This window comes from Nycticebus coucang, chromosome 16 (genome assembly GCF_027406575.1).
Source record: "Nycticebus coucang isolate mNycCou1 chromosome 16, mNycCou1.pri, whole genome shotgun sequence".
NCBI classification, from domain to species: domain Eukaryota; kingdom Metazoa; phylum Chordata; class Mammalia; order Primates; family Lorisidae; genus Nycticebus; species Nycticebus coucang.
This window is the reverse complement of record NC_069795.1, coordinates 42,885,307-42,903,139: the sequence shown is the minus strand read 5'-3', so window position 1 is coordinate 42,903,139 and position 17,833 is coordinate 42,885,307. Positions and strand designations below refer to the sequence as shown.

The 17,833-nt window shown below is 33.8% G+C and overlaps 1 protein-coding gene across 1 annotated transcript in view; it reads left to right on the top strand.

Annotated features, from left to right (window-relative positions):
- PROS1 (protein S) overlaps positions 1-17,833 on the top strand; it is a 108,494-nt gene that overhangs the window by 61,279 nt on the left and 29,382 nt on the right. Inside the window, exons 5-10 of the mRNA XM_053565337.1 lie at positions 3,693-3,815; positions 3,914-4,045; positions 7,245-7,370; positions 10,412-10,533; positions 12,553-12,668; positions 15,839-16,028. Of these exons, the coding sequence (XP_053421312.1) occupies positions 3,693-3,815; positions 3,914-4,045; positions 7,245-7,370; positions 10,412-10,533; positions 12,553-12,668; positions 15,839-16,028 (809 nt within the window). The remainder of the gene's footprint in view (positions 1-3,692; positions 3,816-3,913; positions 4,046-7,244; positions 7,371-10,411; positions 10,534-12,552; positions 12,669-15,838; positions 16,029-17,833) is intronic.

Sequence of the window (17,833 nt, the reverse complement as noted above, 5' to 3'; positions counted from 1 at the left end):
GATTAATTTAGTCTCTTTGGAGGATTGATTTTATGGTATCTCCACTATTTGTTTATTAATTATACCTCTTAAACTACTTATGTTCTTTTCTTTAGTGTTTGCACTGTACATTTTTAACTTTTTTAGTCTATATTAAAATAATATATTATGTATATGGTTCAAGGAACTTAAAATGATAAAATTTTATTTTTCCTTCTGTTTTTGTACTGTGGGTGCCTTAGATTTAATGTTAGACATTAGCAGCTCCACAATACATTAGTTTATAAATAGATTTACAGATGAGAAAATACTAATTTATATTTTTCACATATAATTTATAATTTATGGCATTCTTTTGTGTAGATCCAAATTTCCATCTGCCAACATTTCCCATCTGTCTGAAAACAGCCTTAAATCTTTTTTATAATGCATGTCTGATGAAGATGGATTTTCTAAGGTTTTTGAATAAAAATCACCCTATATTGCTTTATCTTTGGAAAATGTTTTTATTGGATAAAGATTTAGTTGTTAAAAATGCTCTTCTTTCAGTTGTTCAAAGGTGTCCTTCCATTGTCCACTCACTTGAATAGATTCTAATGAGAAATCTGCTGTCGTTTTTAGCTTCTCCCTCTATATGTGTAATGGGTTTTTTCCTCTATGTGCATTTAAGATTTCTCTTTATCACTAGGTTTTTCTTTAAATTGAAATGATATATTTTAGGTTTATTCTGCTTGGGCTTTGCTGAGATTCTTGAGTCTGTGGGTTCATGGCTTTCATTAAACTTGAGAAATTATTATTATTATTTTTTTTTGTAGAGACACAGTTTCACTTTATGGCCCTCGATAGAGTGCCGTGGCATCACACAGCTCACAGGAACCTCCAACTCCTGGGCTTAAGCGATTCTATTGCCTAAGCCTCCCGAGTAGCTGGGACTACAGGTGCCCGCCACAGCGCCCAGCTATTTTTTGGTTGCAGTTCAGCCAGGACCGGATTTGAACCCGCCACCCTCGGTATATGGGGCCGGCGCCTTACCGACTGAGCCACAGGCACCGCCCGAAATTATTTAGTATCATTTCTTCACAATTTTTTTCTTTTCCTCAGATATATTTCCTCTTCTGAAAATTCAATAACATATGTTAGGCCATTTGATATTGTTTAACAAGTCACTGATGCTCTGGTTATTTATTTACCTATTTTTTTTTTTTTTTGGTCCTTCAATTTGGATAGATTTTTGTCTTCAAGTTCATGATTCCTTTCTTCTGTCATGTATAATTTAATTTTAATCCTATTCAGTGTGTTTTTAATTTCACATATTTTTCTTTGGATCGCAATAAGTCCCATTCGGGTCATCTTTTTTTTATTGTATGCTTGTGTTTATTACAGAGACATATAGAGTCATTTATAATAGTTATATTGACTTTTGTGCTTCTTCTATCATCTCTTTAATTTATGGTTTTGATTTTGATTTTCATCATTTGAATTTGATCGTTTTGTATTGGTTTTTGGTCATGTTTTCCTGCTTCTCTGCATACCTACTTAAAAATTTTACCATTATTACTCCCAGTGTCAACAGAAAAATGAATTTTGGACTTTTAATTTGAGTTAAGAGAAACCATTCTGCCTTAAATAGGTAGAAATCTGGTCAAACATAGGAAACAGCAGACCTTGTATAACAGGCAGCATAGTACTCTAATGCTTAAGGGAAGGAAAATAAGCAGACAGTTTATATCGTTAGATTCTAGCTGTTGTTGTCATTTTACAGATAGTGTTTTGTTTTTTTTTTTTTTTTTTGGTATTCACCTAAGTTACTTGGAATATATTAAAAATAAAATTTCAATAAGTAGAATCTAAGGTAACTCAATCAGAAAAAGAAGAGCAAACAATACATCTATCACTGAGCAAGAGACACGAACACAACCTTCTTTGAAGAAGACAGATGAATGGCCAAACAAACAGGAAAAAATGCTATTGTCCATAATAATCAGAGAAATGCAAATCAAAACCAGATATCACTTAACTCCAGTGAGAATAGCCTACATCACAAAGTCCCAGAGCTGCCAATGCTTGTAGGGATGTGGAGAGAAAGGAATCCTTTTATACTGTTGGTGGGACTGCAAACTAACGCACCCTCTTTGGAAGGAAGTATGGAGAACCCTTGAAGAACTCAAAATAGACCTTCCATTTGATCCTGCAATCCCATTACTAGCCATCTACCCAGAAGAAAAAAAATTCATTTTATCATAAGGACATTTGCACTACATTGTTTATCACAGCTCAATTCACAACTGCCAATGGAGTTAACCCAAGTGCCCATCAACCCATGAATGGATTAATAAATGGTGGCATATGTATACCATGGAATATTATTCAGCCATAAAAAGATGGAGACTACACATTTTTTGCATTAACCTGGTTAGAGATGGAGAACATTCTCTTTAGTAAAGTATCACAAGAGTGGAAAATGGAATGTATTCAATACTAAGATGAAGACAGTAAATGAACTAATACCTACCCACACAAGGGAAAAACTCAATTTAATTCAAGTTGGGGGAGCAGGAAGAAGGGAGAGGAAAAGAAGAGGAAGAGGGGTATTCATGTGCTCCCCATTAATGGGCACAATATAAGGGCATATGGCACACCTAATGGATGTAGGACGCAACTACAAGACAGACTCAGACAAATGCAAGCATTGCAACCTAATCGCTTGTACCCTCATATTAATCTGAAATTTAAAAAAATAAAAGCTTGATTTAAAATTAAGCTGTGTTAGGGCAGTCTGGAGGAGCCATTAGCTTAAAATTAATTTAATCTTGATGATAAGGCTATATCCTTTTGAGGATTTTACCTGATGCCTTCCATACTATGAGATATTTTCAGTCTAGTTCGTTTAAAATGAATTATCCCTAGCCTTGTGTGAGTTCTGGAAATTGTCCTGTGTAGATGGTTATTCAGCCAAAAACGTTAGGAGCTGTTGTTTGCACATCTCTATAGAGTCTGCCCCTCCCTTCTTCCGCCTTCTCTCCCCACACATACCTTCACTTTTCTCTCACTACCTTCACCACACTCTGACCAGGAAAATCCTAATTTGACATCCGAAATGCCAATATTTATCATTTTAACCCAGAGAGACCACTGTACCTTGTTTGAGTTTCCTGCACTGTCGTATGGAAACTGTCTCTGGGCAGGAAGGTGCCATTGTGGGGCTCACCTTGTCTGTTTCCCTTCCTTTAGGAATCACAGTATTCTTCCTGTTCTACAATGTTAGAAAATCAATATTTCATGTATTGTGACTGAATCTACTTATTTAAGGCAAGAGAGTAAATCTGATCCCTGTTATTCCATTTTAGCTTGAATTCGAAGTTCAAAATTTTATTTTATTTTATTTTTTCCTATTGATACTAAGTGTAGTGGTATTTGCTCTGCCTACCTCATGGAATTGTTTTAAGATCAAATAAGGTAATATATTTAGGAATACATCTAAATTACAGTTACAAAATTCTGTATACATGAACAGTTGAAAAGTAGTTTCTCCTTACAAAATAATTATAAAGATTTACCTAATTGACTCCCTTTTTACTAAAAACATTTTTTTTTAAGGAAGGAGTTGCAATTTCATTCATTGGTCATAGCCTTCATAAGAAAGATTTTATTAAAGGATACATAATTTAACTATGGAATTAGGTAAAAATTAAATAGATGTCTTTTTCCTTTAGCCATTCCAGACCAATGTAATCCTCTACCATGCAATGAAGATGGATATATGCTCTGCAAAGATGGCCAAGCTACATTCACTTGCATTTGTAAATTAGGCTGGCAAGGAGACAAGTGTGAATTTGGTATGTATAATAAACCTACCTGGCTCATCTGGATTAGCCTTTCAAACAGTTCTCTAAAGGTTATGTTCTTTTGACATAATTTATTTTTCCCTTTGTAGATATAAACGAATGCAAAGATCCCTCAAATGTAAATGGAGGTTGCAGCCAGATTTGTGATAATACCCCTGGAAGTTACCACTGTTCTTGTAAAAGCGGTTTTGTTATGCTTCCAAATAAAAAGGACTGTAAAGGTAAGAGGGAGAAGGTAGAATAAAAAAGGGTAGTTACTGTGTGAGAACAAAATTTGGTTAGAGGAATTTCCCCAGAAAATTCTTAGAAAACTCCCTGGTTGTAAATGCTTCTAGTAAACACACATTTTTATCTCCCTTGAAGCCTTGTGACAGACTGAGACTGCCCTTTCGTTTGCAGCACTAACAAGAGTGTCTGTCGTCATCTTATTGTATGTGGGTGCACACGTGTGTGTAGTTTCAGTAAAGAATTTCATTATAAATTGAGATTTCAGGGCAGGTCTCTCCGTGCTACAGCCTGCAAAATTATTGTGCATCTTTTGTTTTCAGATGTTATAATGGTATTTCTTTTCTTTCAATAAAATAAACAGCTATACAAAGAAATCCACCACAATCCGTAATAATCTCTTCGATTGTATTTTATTTTTCCTTTTCACAAATACCTTTCTGATTTGCAGTATAAACCCTTCATCTTGCACCTCATTTCCTGATGTGGTTTTGGGAAAGATAAAAGATCTGTTTGTTTGTTTGTTTGTTTTCTTTATACATTAATATCACATCATTGGTCATAACATTTTTTTTCTTCAAACTTAAATAATCTCTGTCAATTGAGCTTTTCAACAGGTCGTTTTCCTAGTGTATTTCTTCTGTTTTTCTTTGTTTCCCTGTCCCCCACATGTTGACATTTTTCTCTGTATACTGTCCTTTCTGTTTGACTCCTTTAGCTGCAGGAATGAAATCTTCAAACATTCATGGGAGGTGTGTGGAAAACTGAAAATAAAATTCCCCAGTGTGGAGTTAAATTTTGCCTTTAGAAACTGGATATGTTTAGCACAGAAGTTTCTCCCACCACACATACACACTCCTTCTTTGTTTAGCTAAAAGGAAAAAAATATATTAGTTAAGTTGCAATGCTAAGTTTTCTGGCGAGGCATGGTGGCTCGTGCCTGTAATCCTAACACTTTGGAAGGCCAGGGTGGGAGAGTTGCTTGAGGTCAGGAGTTGGAGACCAACCTGAGCAAGAGAGAGACTCCTGAGATCCTATCTCTACAAAAAAAGAAAAAAAAAAAAAAGAAGAAGAAGAAGAAAGAAAAATTAGCTGGGTGGGGTGATGTGCACCTGTAGTCCCAGCTACTCAAGATGCTAAAGCAGGAGGATCACTTGAGCCCAGGAATTTAAGGTTGCGGTGAGCTGTGATGCCACTGCACTCTAGCCCAGGCAACAAAGTAAGACCCTGCCTCAAAAAAACAAACAAAAAAACAGACAACACCCCCCCCCAAACAAACAAACAAACAAATCACCAACCAACAACAACCCCCAAAGGCAAAGTTTTCTCGTTTAACTCTTTGTATCTGTTTTGGTAAATCTACGAACTGGATTCATATTCAAATAATCTGTAACTACACTGTAATTTTTAGTATGGTATAGTTTACTGTAATATTACTTAAGGTGCAGTTTGTAAATAATTCTAAAGGAACTTCATTAACTAGTTGTTTCTTCCAAATGGCTATTCAGTTTGAGACCACATATCTTTCTTATCGGCCTGTTTGAAAGTCTTTGCTTGAGTTTAGATATTTACAGTAACAGTATCATTAGAGCACCAATTATAGAAAACTGTCACAATTCTGGACAGTATAGGCATTCTATAAAAAATAGTAGCTTTTTGTTCTTCAACATTTAAATACTTGAATAGTCTGTTTTCCTAAAGTATTGTAACTTTTAATATTAAAATCATTTAAACTTTATTCATTGAGTTAATACGCATACACATATATATAAATGATTGCAAAAAGGCTATAAATAAGAATATTCCCAATGACCAGACATATGTTCTTACATTCTTAATTTGCATAGTTCTTTATCCATACTTAAGTGACTGAGTATGAAATAGTTAGAAAAATATGCATAAAACACTGTTACAGTAGGACCTTTGCCAAGACCTTGATATGCCTGGGATCAAGTTGCCAGTAATTGTATAAAAATATAAGAATAAAACTTTCACCAGACATTAGATGTCAGTGTAGAGTCATAAAAATCATTGTTCTATAACCTAAATACATATGATCTAAACAATTCCCTGCAACATACCTCAAACCAAAAAAAATTGAGTTATGTGTTTTTAGTTCATTTTAAAACTTTAGATTTTATGGCACTTTAAAAAAATTACTTTATTTTTAATTAATTCAAGATTCACATGAAGTTGTAAGAAATGATACCCAGTTTCCCTTCATAGCAACATTTTGCAAAATTATAGTACAGTGTCATACTGAAGATGCTGACCTTGATACAGTGAAAATACGGAAAAATTTCCACAAGGAAACTGATTCCATTATTCTTATGCAAGCTATTTAGACAGAGTAATATCTAAAATTTTAGCTATTAGTGTATGGAAGAATTATCAGCTTTTTAGAATAAAAAATCTATTTTCCATTTTGAATTTGTCTTTCTTTAGGGAGTAATGATGAGAAAAGTTCAGTAATAATTACATCTCTATAGAACTATTTGTCACGTATTTTGTTTTCTCAGAGGTTCTTATCTAGTAACTAGTTGCAATAAATATTTTGTTTCCTACTTCATTATGTACTATAATAAATACTTCTGAAATTTCTGGAGTATTAGTTTAGCACTAATATTGGGCTAACTGCAGATTTATAAGTACTTGGAGATCATACTCAAACTCGTTTTAAAATTTTAATCAGTATTGTATACTTAAGGCAACAGTAATAGTGTACAGACTAGATATTTGTCCATTTCCAAAGGAACAAGGTAGGACATATGAGCCATCTAATTTCTTTTATGTTTCTGATAATATGGAGTGAATCTACTTTTAAGATACATTTCAGACACACATAATTAGGAATACATTTGAACAATAGTAAGATTATGTTTAAATCTCTTCTTCCATTTGTTTTCATGCTATAACCTGCCAGACCAGAAAATAACGAAAGCCCTCTCCTTCTTCTGCCTAACTATAAAGGAACATGGCTAATATCAATCATATTCCCTCTGCATTTGTATAAGGAAATTGTATTTAATGAATTAAAATATGATCATGTATTTAATATTTTGTTTTAAATCATTTCTCTCTTTACATATGTTAAACTAGATCTAAGAAACGCAAATCAAGAGTTCTTTGCTAGGATCTTTTGGCATGGGAAAAATGTTTTGTTTTGGTTTTTTACTATACTGGTTTCACTTATAGACGTGGATGAATGCTCTATAAAGCCAAGCATTTGTGGCACAGCTGTGTGCAAGAACATCCCAGGAGGCTTTGAATGCGAATGCCCTGAAGGCTACAGATACAATCCCAAATCAAAGTCTTGTGAAGGTAAAATGGTGGTGGTATCATCGCTGAGGGTGGAGAGGGTGGTTTGCACTCTGAGTTGATATTTTAAAAGACTGGTTTTTTTGACTTCAACAGTCAGATTTCCTAGCTTGGTCCATTGGGCAACATTGGCTTCCTTCCAGAGTAAAAGTGGGTAAGACACATGGTCTTTAGATTTAATGTTATGTACACCGGTTGGCCCGTTAAGCTATGTATGAATAGGGGACCTCCATGAGTGATAAAAGCAAGGTAAACGTATTTTCTCATCATTTATATCATATTCAAAGATAAAAAGAATTTAATTTTGGAAGGAAAAACATACATATACACAAGTATACATCTACGTTCATATACACACATTTTAAAAAAGGAAAAAACTGTATTAAAATTGTAATAATATGTACCAATAAGAAAAGATGAATTTGAGTCATGTTTGACTTCTGCAATTACAAGATATGCTCAAAGTGGTTACCATCAGTGTCCAAACACTTCTGATTATGGCAAATTACTGCTTGAGCAAGAATTAATCCAAATGTCCACCTGTATCACCGTACACGCCATTTCACAGTGCCATACGGCTCCATCTTATCACAAAAGCATGCATTTGTTAGGTGTGTTGGAAATACTTTTGCATCCTCATGCTTCCACTGTTGTTGTACTTTCACAACATTCTTGAATTTCAAATACCTCTTCAGAATAGTCTTCTTCCATGTCCTTTGAACATCCTGCCTGTCGCAAGGTGACACTAGCATTCATCTGATTAACATCATCTTTTGAGGTGATGTCATACTACACATTGCTACCATAATGCAATTCAACTTCAAAAAGGAATACACAGATAACATCTTAAAATGTGCGTACATGTTTTTGGCACTTCCGATGTATCTACAATAGAGAGACACAAACTTAAAAATCACGTGAGTGTAAGAATGGAGAAATAAGAACCCTGTGTACTCAATTCTGATAGGAGGATGATTAAGGTCCTAGTACACGATGGGGGTAGGGAACGGGGAGAGCTGAGAAAGGGAAGGAGGGAGGGCGTGAGGGTCAAGGGACAGGGTTCACTTTTTGCGGGCAAAAGAATTAATGTAACCTGCTTCTGTGTACCCTCAATGAATTCTCAACAATAAAAAAATATCATGTGAGTGAAACAATAAGCCTTTTTAAAACCTTACGTTTTACTCTAAGCCTTTCAATGATTTCATGTAATCATAAAATAATATAAAGCACAAATCATATGTAAGTAAGTAATTTGTTCTACAGTGGGAAATGACATAGTTCTCATCTGTTCATAACCAAGTGATAATGGAATTCTAAAAATCTGAGACGCTACTAATCAGTAATACCAGTGCTGATGGATTTGGGATAGCCCCTTGCAGGTGCTGCTACCTCATTTGGCTTTGTTGGCACTGGGTAGCTTAAAAATATTCAAGGGTGTCTTTTTTAAAAATCATGATATATACAAATGATCTCACACTATCCTTAAATTTCTTTTTAAATTTCAAAATAAACATCATACTCTAGGTTAAAAATAGTCACATCTTTTTCTTTTATGGAAAAATATACAGAGGTTGCCAAAAAATGTATACATAGTTTAAGAAAGGAAAATGCTACATTGAGATTTTGATATTGAAGTCACATTTGACTTCTGCAATAAGAGATAAATGATACAATATCTAACATAACAAACAGTATGTTATATATACCCTCTGTAAGTAGAATATAATGTGCTATTTTAACCATTTTTTAAATGTACAATTCAGTGGCATTAATTATGTTCACACTGATGTGCAGCCATTACCACTATTTCCAGACCCTTTTCATTACCCCAAATACAAGATCGGTAACTATTAAGCAATAAGTTCCCTCTCGTTAGTTACTTGCTAACTTCTAATCTAATTCTCTGTCTCTGTGAAAGTTTCCTAAATCATTGATAATTTTAGCATCATTTTTTTCAAGTATGCTACATATATGCTCCATTTGAGATTTTGATGTCTTACCTCTTCATCCCCTCACCAAAAGTATCACCCCCTACACACATCATTTCTATTCTTCTGTCACTCCAGATAGAAACTTCTGTGGTGAACCCTAATCCTTTACAGATTTTCATTAGCCAGTTCATCACCTATATTGTGGTTTTTCTCAGTGAATTGTGGATTAAAAAAAAAAAAAATATATATATATATATATCCAGCTTTAATCATATATCCTGCAATTTTAATGCTATTTAAGATTTACTAATATTGAGAATCTATTTTAAAGCATTCTATGAGAACATATTCAGATGCATTTGGGGATTTTCAAAGACATAGGGTACATCCTGTGAAAATGTCAAGGATTTTACGTAGCTCAGAAGACTTTAGCTGAAGTATATTATTACAAATTTTCAAGAATGATATTCTCAAAATATAGTGAAGACAGGGACCTTATAGAAGGTTTTGTAATAGGGGAGATAACATCACAGTGGGGTTTTCTTTAGAAAAGTTAAAAATACAGCTATGTCCCTAAATTAATTGCTAGCATTAATTATATAATAATGAGAAATCAAATGTTCTTGATGATATCATTAATTTTCACTTGGAAATGGTTTTTTTCTTTCCTTTCCTTCCCAACCTTTTCTTCTTCTCTGTTGTACCCCATCTTTCCCCTTCCCTTTTCATTCGTCTCTTTCCTTCAAAGCAATGAATTGGGAGGTAATCACAAGGGAATTCACTTAACCAGCAATGACAGTTGAGACTCTCAATTTTTTTTTTTTTGCTTCAAATTCAAAATCAGAAAACTAGTATAATTGTTATACTTTCATTAATTATTACTGAGGATTTTCAATTAAATTTATTATTTGAAGTGTGTAAATGAATAAAAGTTACATTCATAACTCATTCAAGTTTCCGCATCAAGTGTTTTAATGTGATTTGATGTCATAGAAATTTCTTTCACTAAGGATCTATTATCATTGCTTATCTCATACTAGAATCAAAATATTCTTCTGCCTGTTAGATTGAACATTTAGGAGATACTGAGGTTCATGTTCTTTTTTACCCCAGATATAGACGAATGCTCAGAGAACATGTGTGCCCAACTTTGTGTCAATTACCCTGGAGGTTACTCTTGTTACTGTGACGGGAAAAAAGGATTCAAACTTGCTCAAGATCAGAAGAGCTGTGAGGTAAACGTTTGACAATGCTCGATTTTCCATCTCTTTTAAAATGTGAGATTCAGATATTTATTTTCAGAAAGCTGAGGTAAGCAGGAAAATACCTTTTTTTTCTACGTTAATCGCTGCAATTCTAAGCAGGCTATGAGTCATGGATCTCTTTACTAGTTACGGTCATTTAAGTTGTAAACATCAGGAACAATTAGTGGCTGGTTTAAAAAACTGCTACAGAGTCACAGTTCAGAGAATGCTCTTCCATAGCCTGTACATTTATACAATCCAAAGGGTATGCTCATGGAAGAAAGCAAGAAAAGCTGAGGTTAATAAGCTACTTTTTGAAAGAAAAAAAAAAACTTCCACAAACTTCAGTGAAAACATTTTCTAGTTGTCTATTTTTCTGTATCCCACCCTGACAAGTTTGATCACACCCTAGACCTGTTAGTACTTGGAAGAGGACTCACAAATTTTCAAGTAAAAATAGCTTTGTCAGAATAGAATTTAGTGAGGTTTAAATATATCAAAACTCAGAGGTCAATTTTGTTAATCTGTGTTTCTCAAACTTCCTTGTAGTTACCTAGACTGCATAATTGACCCAGGAGTTGAATATTGGGGATAGGTTTTAGATTTTCCTTCTTTGAAATAAATAGGTCAACATCTTAAGCTGTTTATTAAATGTCTAAATTAGGACACATATTAGTGATCCTTCTTATTCTTTCTTTTTTTTTTTAACAAGTGTGGTTGAAATTATATGTATGAGGCAGACCATAAAAAAATCCCCATGTAATGGTTTAATGATGTGTATACACATACCTTTGTATCTGTTACCAAGAGAAAGCTATATTATGTCCAGAAAAAAATGTAACTTTCAGTATTATGCAACCTGCTTGTAGGTAAACTAGTTGGCATACATAGTAGCTTTGGTGCTGCTTAATAGAAATTCCATGCTAAGTGAACATCTATTTTGTAATTTAGTTTTTTTATTGTTTCAGTATTTATTGTAGTTACAGATCACCATCTGCCTTACAATAGATTTATTAAAGTCCTAGGAAGAAGTGAAATGTTATTTCTGGGATTCGATTTAATACAGTTCTATGTGCACAATTCCCTTATATCCTTATATGTGTGCAAGGATTTATCCCCTAAATGCTTTTCATTTTAATGTTTATTATCACTTTTAGAAAAAAAGATAATACTATATCTGATGACTGTAAATTAATTTCTTGTAACTTCCTTGGAGACTATGATATCTTAACTTACATTTATTTTCTCCACATTTCCAGTATTCCCTTTACTATCTAGATGAAATATTCTTGCTCAGAAAATGAATGAATGAATCAATAAGGTGCTGTTTATTAATAAACAGCACATTAATTGGTACATTAACTCTTCCACCTATTGCCAACTCCAAAAAAATGAATACCTGTCAATTAATTAAAGAGGTACATGTTTGTACTTGAAGAAAATGACTGTGTTTAGGGCTGGGCGCAGTGGCTCATGCCTATAATCCTAGTACTCTGGGAGGCCAAGTCAGGTGAATTACTTCAGGCTCAGGAGTTGGAGACCAGCCTGAGAAAGAGCGAGACCCTGTCTCTGCTAAAATTAGAAAAACTAGCTGGTCATTGTGGCACCTGTAGTTTTAGCTACTCTGGTGGCTGAGGCAAGAAGATCGCTTGAGCCCGGGATTTTGAGGTTGCTGTAAGCTGTGATGCTGTGGTATTTTACCCAGGATGACAAAGTGAAACTCTGTCTCCAAATAAATAAATAAATAAATAAAGATTGTGTTTAGGAATGAGATTTGCAAAAAAAATAAAGACAAAAATTTAAAGCTTCACATATTGAACAAGACTTTAACACACATACTATATCGTGAGAGGTTATACTGATGGACTGTATAAGGGAGTAAAAGATATTGCTTTATTATTGCCAAAGATATTCTGTATTTTAGTGTATTAGGAACCAAAGAATACACAACTCGACGCAGACAAGCAATAACCTATGCGGTTTGTTTTGTTTTGTTTCTTTTTTCCCCAGGCCGTTCCAGTGTGCCTTCCCTTGAACCTTGACAAAAATTATGAATTACTTTACTTGGCAGAGCAGTTTGTAGGGGTTGTTTTATATTTAAAATTTCGTCTGCCAGAAATCACCAGGTGAGGAACCAATACCCATGATAATTTCTGGAGGTTAAGGAGGTAGAAACAGAAGAACAGTAACTGAAAAGGTTAGAAATGTGTTGACATTATATTGACAATGAGATAATTTAGGAATACGATCAGTGAGATAATTTGGGAAACCTAAATTTAATTTGTTCTTTCACATGTGTCATTTCCATGCTATCCTCTTTTTGGGTCATTCTATGCTGATATTTCCCAATAATCATTTTGACCTTATTTCATCATTGTTTGTTTTCTAGTGAATACATATTTCCTAAGAAGCTGGGAAGTAGATTCGATATACTTGTGAAATTTTCATTGTTCTTTTGTATATGCTATGAAAACTACAGAATGAGAAAATGCTCATACTGCTGCTTTTAGAATATTATATTTAAAATTATTAAGAAAAATTTATAAGATTGCTTAAGAGGTATTTTAAAGATGGACATTACATAATTTTAATTGACTCTCTGAATACTTTGTTATTCTTGTGGTGAGATTGGCTTAGGGAGGGAATAGTTGCTTGTGTTTTTCAGTCATGATTCTACTTTAATTATTAAATTTTCTCAGAGCTATACATTGCAGGAAGTATAATGTGCAAAGAAGGAAGAAATTAGGATTTTGGGGGGGATAATGGAAAGGAAACATATTTGAGACTAATTATATAGTCCAAATTTTAAAATATCTTAATTAAATATGCATGCATGTTTAGAATTTAATTTGTTAGATATGTGTCTGGTGATTCATTAAATAATTCAACTAATTTATAGAAACCTGGTTAAGAAACACTGAGTGATATTCTAAGGTTCACTTATGTAAATTATGCTCCTTCAACATTCCATTTTCCCCAATACCTGGTTTTTCTCTTTAACATCTCAAAATACATACTATCTTCAAGTGATGTAGATTAGAGACACCTCTTCTGTGCTATGAGAATAATGGAGAGGAGAGAGAAAAAATTCTAATTATAGTATACCTTCAGAAACTTTCAGGGAGTACAATCATCCCGCCAGGTTCTCAGGTTCCTCTTCTGTGGACACAACCAACCTCAGATTGACAGTATTAAAAATAATTAATAATAACAATATAAGGACACCAAATAATAAAAGTAAAAAATGCAGCATAAAAGCTATTTGTATAGTATTTTATAGTATTAGGTATGATAAGTAATCTAGAGATGACATAAAGTATATGGGAAGATGTGTGTAGGTTACATGCAAATACCTTACTATGCCATTTTATATAACAGACTTGGACGTCTTGGAATTTGATATCTGTGGGGGTCCTGGAACCAATGCCTCATGGATGCCAAAGGATGAGTGTACTCGCTTCTGACATTAGTTTGCTCCCTGACATTGGATCAGAATTGGCTAAATATTTTTTACAGACATTTATTTATTATTTATTTAAACTTTTTACTGAAGTATAATATATGTACAGAAATGTACACACATATTAAGTATGTAACTTGATGAATTTTTATAAACTGGCCACCTGTCAGTAACACACACAAAAAAACAGCTGGTACTTTTTTTTTCTCCCAAACTCCTTATCTCTGCTTCCCATGATCAAATACTTCCCCTAACCAAATGTTAACAAATTCACCCTTTTTTCCACTCTATGATACTTCTGAAAAAGAATGAATTGTTCCCCAATGTAATGAATCAGTATGCTGTTGATATATTCCAGAAACAAAATATGCAGAACATGACTTTTTGAAATAGCCATTTTAGCATGATTTTATAAAGAAAAGGAAATTATCTCCATAATAGGATCAACTTCTGGAAGATCCTGAGCATATGCAGGTTTGGATTTTGGCCAGATAATACATGCTTCACATCAGCAAAGTTCTTGGATAATTATAAAAGAGGATAGACGTCCGTATTATAAGCAAAATGGTTCTTTTTTTTATATGATCTGAGTTCAGTAAGTTCCTGCCACATTGTTATTCATCCAATATACTATACTCCACATTTTAAAGAAAAAAATGTTTATTCTATCACCTTTTTTAGTTTCATCTGTACCCCATTGCAAATCGTGCCTCTATACATTAGGATAAGAGTGTTGGATTCTTGCCTTATTTTACAACTATTAATATTTGAAGTCCTGATTCTTTAAATTAAATTACCTTTTTAAAAACTAAACTCAGATGACTAATAGTTATACAAATATTTTTTTCTTTCCCCTGTTTGTCTTCTTTCAATTGTTTTGATTTGCTAGTCCTTCGGAAACTTTAAAGCTGATTCTCATTAAAGTGTTTTAAGAACACAGAATCAACACGTGTTATTTTAAATCTAGCTTCCCGAAGATTTTCCTCTCCTGTAATGGATATATATATATATATATATATATATATAATAATTATGTAATTATAATTACATAGTCTTTATATATATGTGTGTGTATATATATGTATATATAATCTTAATAGCAACTATCATTGCCAGATACCCCTGAACACATGGCTAGACTGTATCTTTTAAGTTTTTCCTTCTGTGTATTCTACTATAGCTGTTTATGCAATTAGAATTTTTAGAGGGCTTTTGAAATCAAGCTAATAGATTTTAAAATTTCTGATTTTACTTTCCTTACCACATATGAAGGCTTAATTATGTTTGCAATCGTCCAGACTCTATCTTGTAGATGTCTGTGAGTAATTCTTTCTGGACATATGTGAAATCAGAGGGAAAATATGCCTTTAATGGATAAACCAATCCTGAAATTGTAACATCTTTTACTAATAACTTATGGATACAACAACAAAAAACCCTCACATCTTAATGTCAGGTGTATAGCATATAGAAGGCTCCAGGAGACATGCAGTATGTGTAGTATTTATAGACTTGTATTAAGTACAGCATTTGAAAGATGTCTTCAAAACGTATGCCAAACAAAAAAGATGAGAAATTACCAAAGCATCTGTTCCCTGGAGAAAAAAACACTTCAAGAATAAGCAGCAAAATATAATAACTATATTGATTTTAAACACACATGGAACCAGAGATAATACATGAATAGTCTAATTCTTTTCTTCCATTAATTCCAGGAAGTAAATAGTTATTATTTCAACATGTTACTGTTTTCCCATACAAGAAAAACAGACTAATGCATGGAGCTTTGCATGTTTCTTACTATCTAGTAAGGATTTCTCCTTGTCCACTGTTTAGATTTTCAGCTGAATTTGATTTCCGGACATATGACTCAGAAGGTGTCATACTGTATGCAGAATCTCTGGACCACTCAGCTTGGTTCCTGATTGCACTTCGTGAAGGGAAAATTGAAATTCAGCTTAAGAATGAGTATACAGCTAAAATCATCACTGGAGGCAAAGTTATTAATAATGGTCTATGGAATATGGTACGCATGCAGATTTCATGAATATCATTTCACTTTGATGTCGTTTGCATAAAATCATAATTTATTTTTATAGTGATACCAAACCAAAATGGCTTTGGATTTATCTGATGTTAGATGAAGTATATTCTACACACGGGACATCCCTGAAACATGATATCCTCATTTAATGTATTTAGGATTTCTTGTAATTGAAGTTACTTTTAGTTATTTGCTTGAATCACTCTGTGTTTAACTTGTTGCCTTTTTTAGTGACTGTCATTTGGTGACAATGGTGACTTTCTCATAGCCGAGGCATTATTAGCAGGCCTAACAGTTCCCGCAAAGGGACCACTGAGCAAAGAATACCACCCTCAATTGCCACTGGTATTTTCAAAATGTAAAAGAAATGGAGAAAGTAACAAAATTAAAAAGTTAATTCAATCTCATATATGAGCATCTAGATAAGTAATCAATTTTGTACGAACGGGTATACCCAGTGGGTACCAGTCAGCATGCTTAGAAACTAGCATTTTTATACGATCCTACAAATGGCTTTTATTTGAATAATCAAGAATAGCACTTTAATCAACTGGATTAAAATGAGACTTTTCTTGGAGAAGAGATTACTGCTAGTCCGTAGTGGAGAGAAGTCTTTTCCGCAGTAAAGTCACTGCTGCTGTCAGCAGAGGATGGCTGAGAGAAGGTCAGCATCACATTAAAGTGTGGTGCTCTGACGAGAAACCTTCTCTGCCTGTGGGAGCTGGGGAGAGGTCTACATTGAGAAGCCATGTCAGGTCATCACTAAACACTTTCATTCCTTCACTTATGCACTCGTGAACTCATTTATTTAATAAAATGTTAGTGAGCAGTTTTAAAGTGCTAGGTTCCTGAGTTCACGGCATAGAGCTATAGCAAGAGATTTTCTGTGCTCTTTTTTTTTTTTTTTTTTTGCAGTTTTTGCAGTTTTTGGCCAGGGCTGGGTTTGAACCCACTAACTCTGGCATATGGGGCCAGCGCCCTACTCCTTTGAGCCACAGGCACTGCCCTTTCCGTGCTCTTGAGCTTAGTACCACAGAGAAGTAGCTAATGCTGCTTTATGGACTAATACAATGTAGCACAATCTTCATATTAATGGGAAGTGTGTAATTGTAGCATAATTCATTTATTGACCACTTTATGTAATATACTTATTCCAAAAGGTAAAGATCCAACAGTGAAACTTGTAGCAAGATACATACAATAAATGCATGAACAAATAAATATATAAGCTAGTCATTAAGGCTCTGAGGAAATAAAAGAGCAAGGCAAGGCTTGACAGAGTGTGATGATAGTGTGCATATAGATTCAGGAAAGACATCTCTAATGAGATTAGATCTAAGCTGAGATATGAGGACACGGTCATGAGAAATCAACGGAGGTATTAAAGTAATTCTTTATTATGTGAACAGCAAGTACAGAGTCTCAGGGGAGAAGATGCATTTGGTGTTTGAGGAATACTACCACACAGATTAGCATAGATTTAGTGGAGTGAGAGATGGGGAGAGTAGTTAGAAATGAGATCAGAAATGTGATCTGGAATAAGATCATAGAGCCCCGAGGGCCATGGTGAAGGGAAAAGTAATTCTAAAAAAGGAATTTCAATATATAAATACTCAAGTACAATTATCATACTTTTTATAGCTTTCTTCTATACTTAGATTGAAGTGAAAGCTATAAATGAAGGAAGATTTATGCTGGGCTGTTGTATTAACAATTCAAATACATTAAGTGCATAAATGGTGTTGCCATCAGAACTATTAATTTTCCAAAGTGGTAAGAAACTCTTG